General features: G+C 48.4%; 2 protein-coding genes across 3 annotated transcripts in view; both read left to right on the top strand.

Annotated features, from left to right (window-relative positions):
• ARF5 (ADP-ribosylation factor 5) overlaps nt 1-2,158 on the top strand; it is an 11,629-nt gene extending 9,471 nt beyond the window's left edge. The window contains exons 5-6 of the mRNA XM_011995996.1: nt 1,428-1,553; nt 1,675-2,158. Coding sequence (XP_011851386.1) covers nt 1,428-1,553; nt 1,675-1,761 — 213 coding nt within the window. The 3' untranslated portion in view covers nt 1,762-2,158. The remainder of the gene's footprint in view (nt 1-1,427; nt 1,554-1,674) is intronic.
• A 1,935-nt stretch (nt 2,159-4,093) lies between these two features.
• FSCN3 (fascin actin-bundling protein 3, testicular) lies at nt 4,094-12,389 on the top strand. Of its 2 annotated transcripts, none has more exons than XM_011995928.1 (7): nt 4,094-4,438; nt 5,540-6,236; nt 6,571-6,689; nt 8,679-8,838; nt 9,647-9,817; nt 10,448-10,653; nt 11,867-12,041. In XM_011995928.1, exons 1-6 carry the CDS (start codon nt 4,295-4,297, stop codon nt 10,651-10,653), a joined length of 1,497 nt encoding a protein of 498 aa, XP_011851318.1. In that variant the 5' UTR covers nt 4,094-4,294; the 3' UTR covers nt 11,867-12,041. The 2 variants fall into 2 exon arrangements, with proteins under 2 accessions (XP_011851318.1, XP_011851317.1); XM_011995927.1 differs by having other exon boundaries at nt 4,137-4,438; nt 10,453-10,653; nt 11,867-12,389.
• Nucleotides 12,390-13,229: the final 840 nt, after the last annotated feature.

The following is a 13,229-nucleotide window of genomic DNA, read 5'->3' as shown; positions in this document are numbered from 1 at the left end:
CCGGGGCCTGACACCCGGAGCTGCGGGCCTGGGTGGGGTGAAGCTCCCTCCGCCCCTGCCCGGCTGATAAGAAGGGAGGATTCCGCCCTTGGAGACGACTTTTAAAAGGAGCGCGGCCTACCCCCCGTGCCCCTTGCATCCCAGCCCTTTCCCGCGCCGCGCCCTCTTTGGAGTTGGCTCACGCCACCCAACTGCCCTCCAGGCCCCGAAGGTAGATAACGACGCGCACCTGGAGGCGCTCCCGCTCTCCGCCCCCGTCACCATCAGCTGTTGTGGCCTCTCATTTTCCCTGGTCTCTAGGGGGCTCCCTCGCTCCCATCTCCATCCCTGTGCCCCTCTCCGTTGCAGTTGGCTTGGATGCGGCTGGCAAGACCACAATCCTGTACAAACTGAAGTTGGGGGAGATTGTCACCACCATCCCAACCATAGGTGAGCCCGGGGACGAAGCAGGGAGCGGGAGCGCCGCGGCGGGCCCTCTCGGGGTCTGCTCCCAGTTCTGCCACTTTTCTGGAGCTGACCCTGACACCAGATACAGCTATTTGAGAAGTGGGTCAGGGTATCTCTACGTGGATGCCGGAGGCGGGGTGGATGTGACCTAGCCCCGCCCTGTTGACCGGCAGTTCTGGGGTTCTGTTCCCCTGGGCCTTGATCATTGCCTTCTGGTTTTGTGTCCCTGCTGAGATCTAAGTAGTTTCAGTGAGTTCCTTCCTTTCAGGAGTTTTTCTCATATTTTTTTTTTTTTTTATTGATAAAGGGTTTTTTAAATGTTTTGTTTATAATTTGCACAAATTTTTTTTTTTTTTTTTTTTTTTTTTTTTAGATGGTGTTTTGCTCTTGTTGCCCAGGCTGGAGTGCAAAGGCACAATCTCGGCTCACTGCAACCTCTGCCTCCCGGGTTCAAGCGATTCTCCTGCCTCAGCTTCCTGAGTAGCTGGGATTACGGGCGCCTTCTGCCATGCCCAGCTAATTTTTGTATTTTTAGCAGAGATGGGGTTTAACCATGTTGGCCGGGCTGGTCTCGAACTCCCGACCTCAGGTGATCCACCTGCCCCAGCCTCCCAAAGTGCTGGGATTACAGGCATGAGCCACCGCGCCCAGCTGCATTCTCATGTCTTTACATCTGAGTCTGAGAAGTTGCAGGGGAAATGGGACTTATATGTGGTAAAGAGAAACATTTTACATTCTTGCCTTTTCCATTTGGAAATGTTGTCATTTTGCCTAGGCAAGTACTCAAATTAGGAAAAGGTCTTTCTTTTCTGGACTTACGGCTCAGGTCACCTCAAGCTCATTTACAACTATGTCTTGTCTTCAGTGGCAGACTACACAATATTTTTTTTTCCAGTCAAGATCCTAGGAGGTAGAAAGGGAATTCCCCGCACAGTAAAGAAGACGCAGCCTGGGTCCCACCTTCTCTTCTCCCCTCTCAGCTGCAGGAGGACGAGCTACGGGATGCAGTGCTGCTGGTATTTGCCAACAAGCAAGACATGCCCAACGCCATGCCCGTGAGCGAGCTGACTGACAAGCTGGGGCTACAGCACTTGCGCAGCCGCACGGTAAGGGTCCTGCCCACCTGGTGCTGAATCCTGCCTCTTTAGGGAGGCCACAGGCTGGGACAGGGATATAAAGGCCCTTTTGTTCCTGGTTGCTGACCTCTTTCTTTCCTTTTCCCCACAGTGGTATGTCCAGGCCACCTGTGCCACCCAAGGCACAGGTCTCTATGATGGTCTGGACTGGCTGTCCCACGAGCTGTCAAAGCGCTAACCAGCCAGGGGCAGGCCCCTGATGCCCGGAAGCTCCTGTGTGCATCCCCGGGATGACCAGACTCCCGGACTCCTCAGGCAGTGCCCTTTCCTCCCACTCTTCCTCCCCCACAGCCACAGGCCTCTGCTCCTGCTCCTGCCTGCATGTTCTCTCTGTTGTTGGAGCCTGGAGCCTTGCTCTCTGGGCACAGAGGGGTCCACTCTCCTGCCTGCTGGGACCTATGGAAGGGGCTTCCTGGCCAAGGCCCCCTCTTCCAGAGGAGGAGCAGGGATCTGGGTTTCCTTTTTTTTCTGTTTTGGGTGTACTCTAGGGGCCAGGTTGGGGGGGAAGGTGAGGGTTCCGGGTGGTGCTATAATGTGGCACTGGATCTTGAGTAATAAATTTGCTGTGGTTTGTACACGGTGTTGTCTATAGCCTGCAACGGGGAGGCTGGGTTACTGGGTACCAAGAGACAACATGGGAGAGGATCAAAGCAGCTAAGGCTGCAGGGCAACCCCACCCACACATACCTTCAGCTCAGCTTCTCCCTCCTTATTGGGCTGGAAATACTGTAGGGTTTCCAGTGGTGGAAGTCTCATTCCTTTCCAGCTCCAAGGACCCTTTGCTGAAGATTACAGGATCTCCCTTCATAGTTCCATGAACCACGTAACTCTTCCCATCATTCTCATAGCTACTTAGAGCAGTTCTTAATGTTTGCCTTGCACATTAAAATTAGAGGGGGAGAGAATGTGCGTTAATAATGCGAATCCTGAGGTACGTTTCAGAAAATGTGATTCGTCAGGACTAGTCTCATGCCCAACAATATGAATCTTTAAAATTACCCAGGGGAGGCCAGGCGCGGTGGCTCACACCTGTAATCCCAGCACTGGGAGGCTGAGGTGGGTGGATCACAAGGTCAGAAGATTGAGACCACGGTGAAACCCCGTCTCTATTAAAAAAAAAATACAAAAAATTAGCCGGCCGCGGTGGCGGGCACCTATAGTCCCTGCTACTCGGGAGGCTGAGACAGGAGAATGGTGTGAACCCAGGAGGCGGAGCTTGCAGTGAGTTGAGATCACACCACTGCACTCCAGGGTGACAGCGCAAGACTCCGTCTCAAAAAAATAAAAAATAAAATTACCCAGAGGATTCTGCCACTAATAGTCTATTATCCTTATTTTATAAAACATGGGTGGAGTCTGGGGCTTGTAGTTCCTTGCTGCTCGCCACTGAGACTCTTGCTACCTGGGAAGACCCCACCTATGGGGAATAGGAAAGCAGGTGTAAGGAACCAGGGGTGGCTGGGCACTGTGGCTCATGCCTGTAATTCTAGCACTTTGGGAGGCTGAGGCAGGAGGATTGCTTGATCCCAGAAGTTAAAGACCAGCCTGGGCAACAGGGCAAGATCCCATCTCTACAAAAAAACAAAAATAAAAAATTACCTGGTTGTGGAGGTGCACACCTGTGGTCCCAGCACCTCAGGAGGCTGAGGCAGGAGGATCACTTGAGCTTGGGAGATCAAGGCTGTGGTCAACTGAGATGCACTCCAACCTAGCTAGCAGAGCAAGACCCTGTCTCAAAAAAAGGAACCAGGAGAGTGGCCTATTCTCCAAGTGTGATTGACTGCCCATTTTTCCTTGGATCCTAGCCAGGCTTAGGCAGAACTCATCATCACTTCTTTTTGCCTTTCTTTTTCTTTCATGTCACTTTTTCCTTCATGTCACTTTTTCCAGGTTCTGAGCTGGGTTTTCTCCTCAAGCTTTGCAGGAAGTGAGTCCAAGAGACTATAACTCGGAGATTCTTTGAAGGGGAAAGATATCCTTGCAGGAGCTCTGACTGTCTGCCCAGCCAGCTGTCCTACCCACCAGCAGAGCAGCTGGGGTTGAGGAGGGCTGCTTGGTGCTCTCTCCACCTATGCGCTTCTCCTTACCCAGGTCCTGAGCCAGCCTTCGTGATGAATATGTGTTATTTGATGTCAGCTGATTAACTAGGGTTTCCTCATACTCCCTGCAAAGCAACATCTGGAACATTTTGACCTCATCCTCTTAAAGGCCATAAAAGTTGATAGATTTTTCTTGGATATCTTTTACTTAACAAAATACCTGAGCTGCAAGGGAGCCAGGCAGAACCCACTTCCTTGGGAGGAAAGAGGTTGATTTCTATCCTGTTATTAGAATGAGAAACAGAGGTAAAGAAAGGGGAAAACTTGCCTAAATTCACAGGTTGAAGTTCCAGATCTTGGTCTCAGCTCAGCCTACCTCGGTCCCCAGAGGGGAATAGGAACGCAAACACCGGAGGCTCTGGACCCGCCTCCTCTAGGCCATGGATTAATGCTGCTGGGCAAGGGCCCTTTCCCCACTACAGTGGGATAATAGGCTGCCCTCACAGTCACAATGCTCCCGGGTCACAGAGGTGCTGGGCCCCAGGCCAGCCTCTGCCTGGGAAGTTCTCTCTGGGAACATCTGGTGGGCACTACAGGCCCTATGGCCTGTGGAACCTCACTACGGGGGGGAGGGCTGGGCCAGACGGAGTCATCACCTGTGGTGTCGGCCCCATGGATGAGATGGAGTGGATACACAGACATCCCAAGGCTGAGGACCTAAGGGTTGGGCTCATCAGCTGGGCAGGAACTTACCTCACCTTTGAGGCATGCAAGAATACAGTCACTGCAACTGCGAAGAGTTTGGGCAGGAGACAGGTGACAAAGCAAACCTATACTGGAACCAGTTTTCTGAGTGGCCAAGCTGTGTGTGTGTCTGCGTGTGTGTGTGTGTGTGTCTGTGTGTGTGTGTGTGTGTGTGTGTGTGTGTATGCACTTGCCTGTATATGAAAGTGGGATGTACTCTCAACCTAATCACTTTCCTAGGTTCTGCCATTGCCAGCCCTGAGACTTTTCTACTCCAGGCTTTTGTTCACAGACCCCATTGCCCCATCTCCCACCTCTCAACTTATTCCACAAAAAGAAGCCTCAGCCTTGCCCTCGCTGCCTTGTCCTGCTCTAACTGTCCCCTATTCCCCATCCCAGCACAGGGTGGTTGTGTCATAAAGAAGAGAAGTGGAGAGCCCAGGTGGGAAAGCAGAATTGTGGGCATCCAGGGGAAGTTGGACCAGTGGAGTTATTGCAAAGCCTATGTTTCTGTTCTGGTTGTGGTTTGAGAAAGGGGAACTCCAGAAGCCCTAGCAGTGTTGGTCTTCATTCTAGAGAGGAATGTAGGCACCTCTGGGATGGGTGCCAGAGTGAGGCAGGGGAGAAGTTCTTCCTTTTATAACAAGGTTGATCACAGCTGAACCAGGCAGTTGCATCTGAACTGTTTGTGCTCCCATCTTCATCCCTGGAGCCAGGGCCTGCCTATAAGAGCTTTTGCTTCTGTCTTGCTATGCTGGAAGGCAACCTTTGGGGATGGAGTTATTGGCTAAGGGTGCTCTCTGTGGACAACAGTGAGGAAGAAAAAAGTAAGACTTATACCAAAGCATTTCTTTAAAAATTAGATATTGAAGAGCGGGATTAAGAAAGGAGGGAGGTTTACCTTCTGTTAGCTGAAGGAGGTGGACATCAAGAACTTATCTTTGGATCTTGCCATCTGACTGCAGGGGTGGAAGGGCCCAGAGATCTTTTGATGAGGGGAGAGTGGGAAAGTGGAAGAGCTGACAGCAAGGAGATACCAGGGCTGATGTGGAAGGGCAGGTGGTTGGTGCTGATGAAGGTGCCAGGATGATGCCAGCCATGACAGTTGCAGGGCTCCTTGGTCTGGTAACTTAGTGACACTGATTTCCCTCCTCTGCCTCCTGATGCCTCCAGACCTGGGAGATCCTGGTGAGCAATGAGCATGAGACACAGGCCGTGGTACGACTAAAGAGTGTGCAGGGCCTCTACCTGCTGTGTGAGTGTGATGGCACTATGTGTTACGGCCGCCCAAGGACCAGCCACCATGGGTGCTTTCTATTGCGTTTCCACCGGAACAGCAAGTGGACCCTCCAGTGCCTAATTTCTGGTCGTTATCTGGAGTCCAATGGCAAGGACGTGTTTTGCACTTCCCGGGTCCTCTCAGCTTACCACATGTGGACTCCCCGACCAGCCCTCCATGTCCACGTGATCCTCTACAGCCCCATCCACCGCTGCTATGCCCGGGCTGACCCCACTATGGGCCGCATCTGGGTGGATGCAGCAGTTCCCTGCCTGGAGGAGTGTGGCTTCCTGTTGCATTTTCGAGATGGATGCTACCACCTGGAGACCTCTACACACCACTTTTTGTCCCATGTAGACCGGCTGTTCTCCCAACCCTCATCACAGACAGCTTTTCACATGCAAGTGCGGCCTGGAGGGCTTGTGGCACTGTGTGATGGAGAAGGAGGCATGTTATATCCACAGGGCACGCATCTGCTCTTGGGCCTGGGCTGCAACCCCGTGAGGGGTGAGGAGTGGTTCATCCTACAGCACTGCCCAACCTGGGTGAGACTCAGGTCAAAGACTCGGCGGTTCATTTCAGTCATCTACGGTAAGTGCTGGGCCCAACACAGCGATGGAGAGAGGAAGGGCTGGCTGTTGAAAAGAGGAAAATGTGTTTGGGATCAGCATAGATTTTTGAGTCTGCTAATAAGGAAGATCCTGGGGTCCCAAGGGGATCTTTTGTGCCGTCGAGAAGGACAGAAAAGCATGGGTATGGGGTTTAGGGGAAAGTTGCCTGGGTCTTCTGCAGACCTACCATGGTCCAACAGAAAGTGATGAAGGTTGAGAAGGGAAAAAGGAGGGACAGAAGCCCTGGTCATAAAACATGGAGAAGGGGCCGAGACTGAGGGTGAGGCTTTTACTGACATGCGCTTCCTCTGCAGATGATGAGGTGCGTGCTGCTTCTGAGCGCTTAACCCCAATGTCCTTGTTCCAGTTTGAATGTGACAGTGAGAGCCCCACTGTGCAGCTTCGTTCAGCCAATGGCTACTACCTAGCCCAGGTGAGACCTTGGCTTCCTGAGCAAGAGAAACCTTAAGCTCTGAGCTCTCCCTGCCTAGACTTCCTTCTTTTTCAAGGCAAATGGTGAGAGGATGATGTGGGCTGTGGAGGCACGTGTCGATAAACATTCATTTTCACCCAATGGGGCCTCCTTTCTAAAAAAAAAAAAAAAAATCAACTGTATTAAGGTATAATTTGCATGTATGTAAATTATATAATACACATATGTATAAATTATGTATATTGTATACAAATATGTATATTATGTATGTTTTATAAATAAAATGCACCTATTAAGTGTAAAATTCAGTAAGTTTTGACAAATGTATCCATCCATGCAACCATGCCATAAGCATATCACAAGTGAGAGAATATTTTCAACGCCACAGAATTTCCTCTTGTTTCTTTGCAGTTTCCCTCCACCCTCGCTCTCCCTCTCCCAGCTACCACTGATCTGTGTTCTGTCTCTGTGAATTAGATTTGCCTACCTACTTTAGCATTTCTGATAAATGGAAACATACAGTATGTATGGTACATATGTTTCTTCTGCTTGGCACAATGTTTTTAAGATTCGCTCATAATGTTCGTGTATCAGTAGTTCATTCCTTTTTATTGCCGAATGGTATTCTATAGTGCTGCTCATAAACATGATTTGTTTATCTATTCACTTGTTGATGAACACTTGGGTTGTTTCTAGTCTGGGCTATTAGGAATAAAGTTGCTATAAGCATTCATGTACAAGTCTTTTTGTGAACATACATTTTCATTTATCTTGGGTAAATATGTAGGAGTGGAATTACTAGGTTGTATAATAGATATGTGCTTAACTTTATAAGAAAATGTCAGTTTTCTAAAGTGACTATACTATTTTACATTCTTGTCAATAATGTGTGAGGGTTCTAAGAATTCCATATCCTCACCAACAGTAAAGCTGGCTTTTGGATTATCTATCTTTTCTATTTTAGCCACTCTAGTGGGTGCGTAATTTATGGATTTAATTCACATTTACCTTATAATTAGTAAGGTTTAGAATTTTTTTTTTTTTTTTTTTGAGACAAAGTCTCACTCTGTCACCTGGACTGGAGTGCAATGGCTCAGTCTCAGCTCACCACAAGTTCCGCCTCCCGGGTTCAAGAGATTCTTCTACCTCAACCTCCCGAGTAGCTGGGACTACAAGCATGCACAACCATGCCCGGCTAATTTTTTGTATTGTTAGTAGAGATGGGGTTTCACTACGTTGGCCAGGCTGGTCTCGAACTCCTGACCTCATGATCTGCCCACCTCAGCCTCCCAAAGTGCTGGGATAACAGGTATGAGCCACCGTGCCCATTTTCATGTGCTCATTGGCCATTTGTACATCTTCTCTGCAACGTATCTGTTCAGATCCTTTGCTATTTGTTACTGGGTTGTTTGTCTTATTAATGAGTTGTAAGAGTTCTTTATGTATTCTAAATCCAAGTCCTTTGCCAAATATATGTATTGCAAAAGTTTTCTCCCAACCTGGGGCTTGCCTTTTTATTTGTTTAATGGTTCTTTTGAGAAGCAAGTTTTTAATTTCAGTGAAGTTCAGTTTATCAGTTTTTTAAAATGGTTACTGCTTTTCTTGTCCCAAGAAACCATTGCCTACCCCAAACTCGCAAAGAACTTCTCTTATGTATTCTTCTAGATGTTTCATAGTTTACCTTTCACTTTTATGCCTATGATCTACTTCAAAATGATTTTGGAGTCAAGACTGAGGTTTATTTCTCTTCCTGTGATATCCTGACCTAGTTTTTATGCTGTGCTCTGGGATACAGCACAGACTGGGGGAACGGGGAGAGCTGAGGCCACAGTACATCTTCCAAAAGGATTCTCATCAACTCTGGGAGCATGAAAAAGGCTGATAGGTGGGATGTGGGAAAGAGAGTCTAGGAATAAAACTGGTTTTATTCCGAGAAAGCTGAGATTGTCGGTCCTTACTCCTCATCTCTGTTCCTTACATTCTTTCCAGAGGCGCCACAGGGCAGTGATGGCTGATGGGCACCCCCTGGAGTCTGACACGTTCTTCCGAATGCACTGGAACTGTGGCAGGATCATCCTGCAGTCCTGCAGGGGGCGCTTCCTGGGCATTGCACCCAACGGCCTGCTGATGGCCAATGCTACCCTTCCAGGTGAGTGGAGCAGCCTTCCTACCAGATGATTCCCAGTCAGGGAGAACTTTAGAGGGAGGTGGAATATGATGGTTAAAAAGAACACTGAAGGCCGGGTGTGGTGGCTCACGCTTGTAATCCCAGCACTATGGGAGGCTGAGGTGGGTGGATCACAAGGTTAGAAGTTTGAGACCAGCCTGACCAACATGGTGAAACCCCATCTCTACTGAAAATACAAAAACTAGCCAGACGTGATGGTGCATACCTGTAACCCCAGCTACTCAGGAGGCTGAGGCAGGAGAATCGCTTGAACCTGGGAGGTGGAGGTTGCAGTGAGCCAAGACCGTGTCACTGCATTCCAGCCTGGGCAACAGAGTGAGACTCCATCTCAAAAAAGGAAAAAAACAAAAACAAAAAAAACAAAACACTAGAGTCGGAGTCAGAAGATTTGGGTCTGTACTCGTTCAGTCACTGAATTTTTGTCATCACTTGAGCAAAGCACCTCCTTGAGCCTCAGTTTTGTCGTCTATAAAAATGGACATTTCATTGTCTACAATTCTGCGGCCTCACAGAATTGTTGTGAGGATTAAACACATCAACACACCTCAAAGGAAGGAAGAATATTAAAGCTTCTTGGGTTTCGCATGTGCTAGGTGCTCTCACAAGCATTTCACAAGCACCTAGTGTAAGACCTGACACATAGTAGGTGTTCATTCAATGTTAAAATATTGACCACACCCTTCTGCAATTAGTGTCCCCCCCTCCTGCTTCCACTTGGGAAAAACACCTAAAGGCAGCCCATCCAGATAATCCTTCCTATTTCTTCCAGGCCCAAATGAGGAATTTGGGATTTTATTTGCCAATCGCCCCTTCCTTGTATTGCGAGGTCGTTATGGCTATGTGGGCTCCTCATCAGGCCATGACCTCATACAGTGCAACCAGGATCAGCCTGACCGCATTCATCTACTACCCTGCCGACAGGGTATCTACCACTTCCAGGGTGAGTGGCTCCTCTTCCCCGCCTGAGAGTTCACAGTCTAGTCCCTGCCTTAGCTCCAGCTCAGACTTCAGGGCCTGCCACCCAGGGCCTCTCATTATAAAAGGAAAAACAGGCCGGGCACAGTGGCTCACGCCTGTAATCCCAGCACTTTGGGAGGCCGAGGCGGGTGGATCATGAGGTCAGGAGATCGAGACCATCCTGGCTAACATGGTGAAACCCCATCTCTACTAAAAATACAAAAAACTAGCCGGGTGTGGTGGTGGGCGCCTGTAGTGCCAGCTACTCGGGAGGCTGAGGCAGGAGGAATGGCAGAGGCGGAGTTTGCAGTGAGCCGAGATTGCGCCACTGTACTCTAGCCTGGGCATAAAGCGAGAATCCATCTCAAAAAAAAAAAAAGGAAAAACAGGATCTCTATTTGTTTTCACACTTCAAAGCCCCAGGTGGGTTGGCAGAACAGACAGCAGTGGAATCCCTATTGGCCCTCCTGCATTTCCGTAGAAGGACCTGCCAATGCAGGCAGGATGGGGCAGCCAGGGAAGGGTGGCATGCCTCCACGAAGCCTCTCCAAGGCTAGATTGCTGGAGGACTCCCCTATGAATGGCCCACCAACCTGAGCTCTTCCTTCTCCAGCACAGGGGGGATCCTTCTGGTCAATAACATCCTTTGGTACCTTTCGCCCTTGGGGCAAGTTTGCCCTCAACTTCTGTATCGAGCTTCAGGGGAGCAACTTACTCACCGTACTGGCCCCCAATGGCTTCTACCTGCGAGCCGACCAAAGCGGCACCCTGTTGGCAGACAGCGAAGACATTACCAAAGAGTGTATCTGGGAATTTTAGGTAAGGGAGAAGAAGAGGTAAGGGGCTAGGGGAGCAGAAGCCATGGGGCAAGAGGAGATGGGAGGTGGGTGGGGAGGCATATGATGGGAAGACCAAAATGCACTCCCAGGCTGACGTCTGTCCCATAATTTGATCAACTCCAGACATTTATTCCAAATCTGTGCCATTTCTTGAGAGCTTATAAACCTGGGCTTGCTAGAGAGGGGAGACAGTTTCCCACTGCTATGCCACACTGACTCATGGGCTTGCAAGCATGCCTGGAGGGGACAGGGTGAGGTATTCTTGTACATCTCTATCTTCATTAAGATGCAGAATTTCACTCTATTTTTAGGGAAAATGGACGACTTTGATCATATGTGTAGGTAAAAAAAAGATGTGCTTTCTATCCTTTGCACTTTCTATCCCTACCTCTTGGACCCCTGGAGTTCTTGAATATTTGTCCTCAGCTCCGACCCTTTCCTGACCTCTAATGTCATGTCTCTCCAACCTCCTGATAGACAGTTGACTTGACTTCATCCTGACAGTTCCTAAAAATCAACATAGTTGATATCAACCTGCTCATCTTCCCTTCCTAAGGTGATCCTGTTTTCCTGCCTTCCCCAGGACCATCTTGGGCATTTCCTCCTCCCAAATGCTCAGGCTCAAGAGCTCAGCACCATCTCTCTACCCTTTCTTTCACTTCCTTCATCAAGCCCTGCAAATTCTTGGCTACTTCTTTAACAATGCCTCTTGCATGCTTGCTCCTTCTTAATTATCATTGCCACCGCTTGGCTCCAGGCTTTTCTCCAGAAGCACTGCTTCTACGGCTCCCCCGAAGCATTTCCTGCTGCCAGATCCATCCATCCAATCTCATCTCTAACATCCAATCTCATTTGCACTGTGTTTGCTTTTATAACATTCTGCTTCCCTTCCACCATTCCCTGTTCACACTCTTTAGGGCACCTTGTTGCTCTTAGTCCTGTCCCTTCCTAATGGACCTCACTTTCCTGACTTATTGTGCAAAGTGCTTTTTGACATCACGCAGACCTGGAATCAAGAGCTTCTTCCTGTAAGTTAACTTCACATATATCTAGGGTGGATCCCTCATCAACAATGGGATAAATCACTTTATTCTCTTTCCTCCCACAGGATCTTACCCAGTATTCTAAAAGCCAGAGATCAGCAAATGACTAACTTGATTGCTGACCATTTATATTTCCTCTTTCCTCTCCAGGTCAATGGGATGTCACCTACCAAAATCCAAATCCTCCAAGAAAAACTACTACACTAAATGGAACAGGAACCCCAGAGTCAAGATCCAAGAGAAGAATATCTGTTACAACTCTTCCTACCCAGTTTAGCAAAACACCTGTTTTATGCAACAATACATCACAACAGGCCACCCCCAAGATCCTTGTGTGCATCTGACTCAGTATAGAGTAGGGGTCTGGATGAGGGTTGAAACAGAGGCCCCAGGCTGCTCTAAGTTCTATCCAGGAGAGACCAAATGGCAAGCAGTTCTTCCACTGATCCTCCCTGTCCCTGTCCAGAACTGCTAGACTTTTTCCAGTGAACCCGTGAGCAGCCAGCATTGCCCTGAAGGGTTTAGAATCCAGTTATGACTTTAAATATCTTTTTGGTTTATAAAAAAGGAAAGATTGTTAATCCTGTGGGCACAGGATAATGGTAATAACACCTTATGCCTGTATAGGCCGCTTTACCTCCTCCTACCACGATTTATCCAACTTAGCCCACCCATCATTACCTTTTTTCCAGTGAAGTGGGTACTTCCTCCATCACTTCCTACTTTTTTTTTTTTTTTTTTGAGACAAATTATTGCTCAGTCACCCAGGCTGGAGTGCAGTGGCAGTGGCGTGATCTTGGCCCACTGCAACCTCCTCCGCCTCCTGGGGTCCAGCAATTCTCCTGCCTCAGTCTCCCAAGTAGCTGGGATTACAGGCGCCTGCCACCACATCCAGCTACTTTTCTTGGTTGTATCTTTAGTAGAGACAGGATTTCGTCATGTTGGCCAACCTGGTCTCGAACTCTTGACCTCAGGTGATCCACCCGCCTCGGCCTCCCAAAGTCCTGGGATTATAGGCATGAGCCACCACACCCGACAGACTTCTTACCTTTCACAGATAGCAAAAGTTATTTGCCCAGGGTCTCATGACTAATCACAACACAGCTAGACTTCTGACTCAAATCTAACTCTAATGTCCACCATTCTTTCAATCAAAGCAGGATTTCCAAAATGTCTGTCATTCTTACACTGTCTTTGTGATTTTGGCCTTCATCTACCTACCATCTGCCCTATTAATGTTCTTATTGACATAGACTCTCAAATACATTTATTTAGAAAGGAATATTTTTTCACTATCATAAAATGGAAAACCAGAATCACTTACCTTAAGTGGAAAATGAGTATAAAAATAAATACAAGTATACCTCAGAGATATTGTGGGTTCAGTTCCAGACCACTGTGATAAAACAAATATGGCAATAAAACAAGTCACACAAATTTTTTGGTTTCCCCAGACATGTAAAAATTATGCTTACACTATACTGTAGTCTATTAAGTATGCAATAGCATTATG

This window comes from Mandrillus leucophaeus, unplaced genomic scaffold, assembly GCF_000951045.1.
Source record: "Mandrillus leucophaeus isolate KB7577 unplaced genomic scaffold, Mleu.le_1.0 Scaffold5, whole genome shotgun sequence".
Lineage (NCBI taxonomy): Eukaryota > Metazoa > Chordata > Mammalia > Primates > Cercopithecidae > Mandrillus > Mandrillus leucophaeus.
Note: the sequence above shows the minus strand (reverse complement) of the source record. Positions and strands in the feature narration are given on the sequence as shown.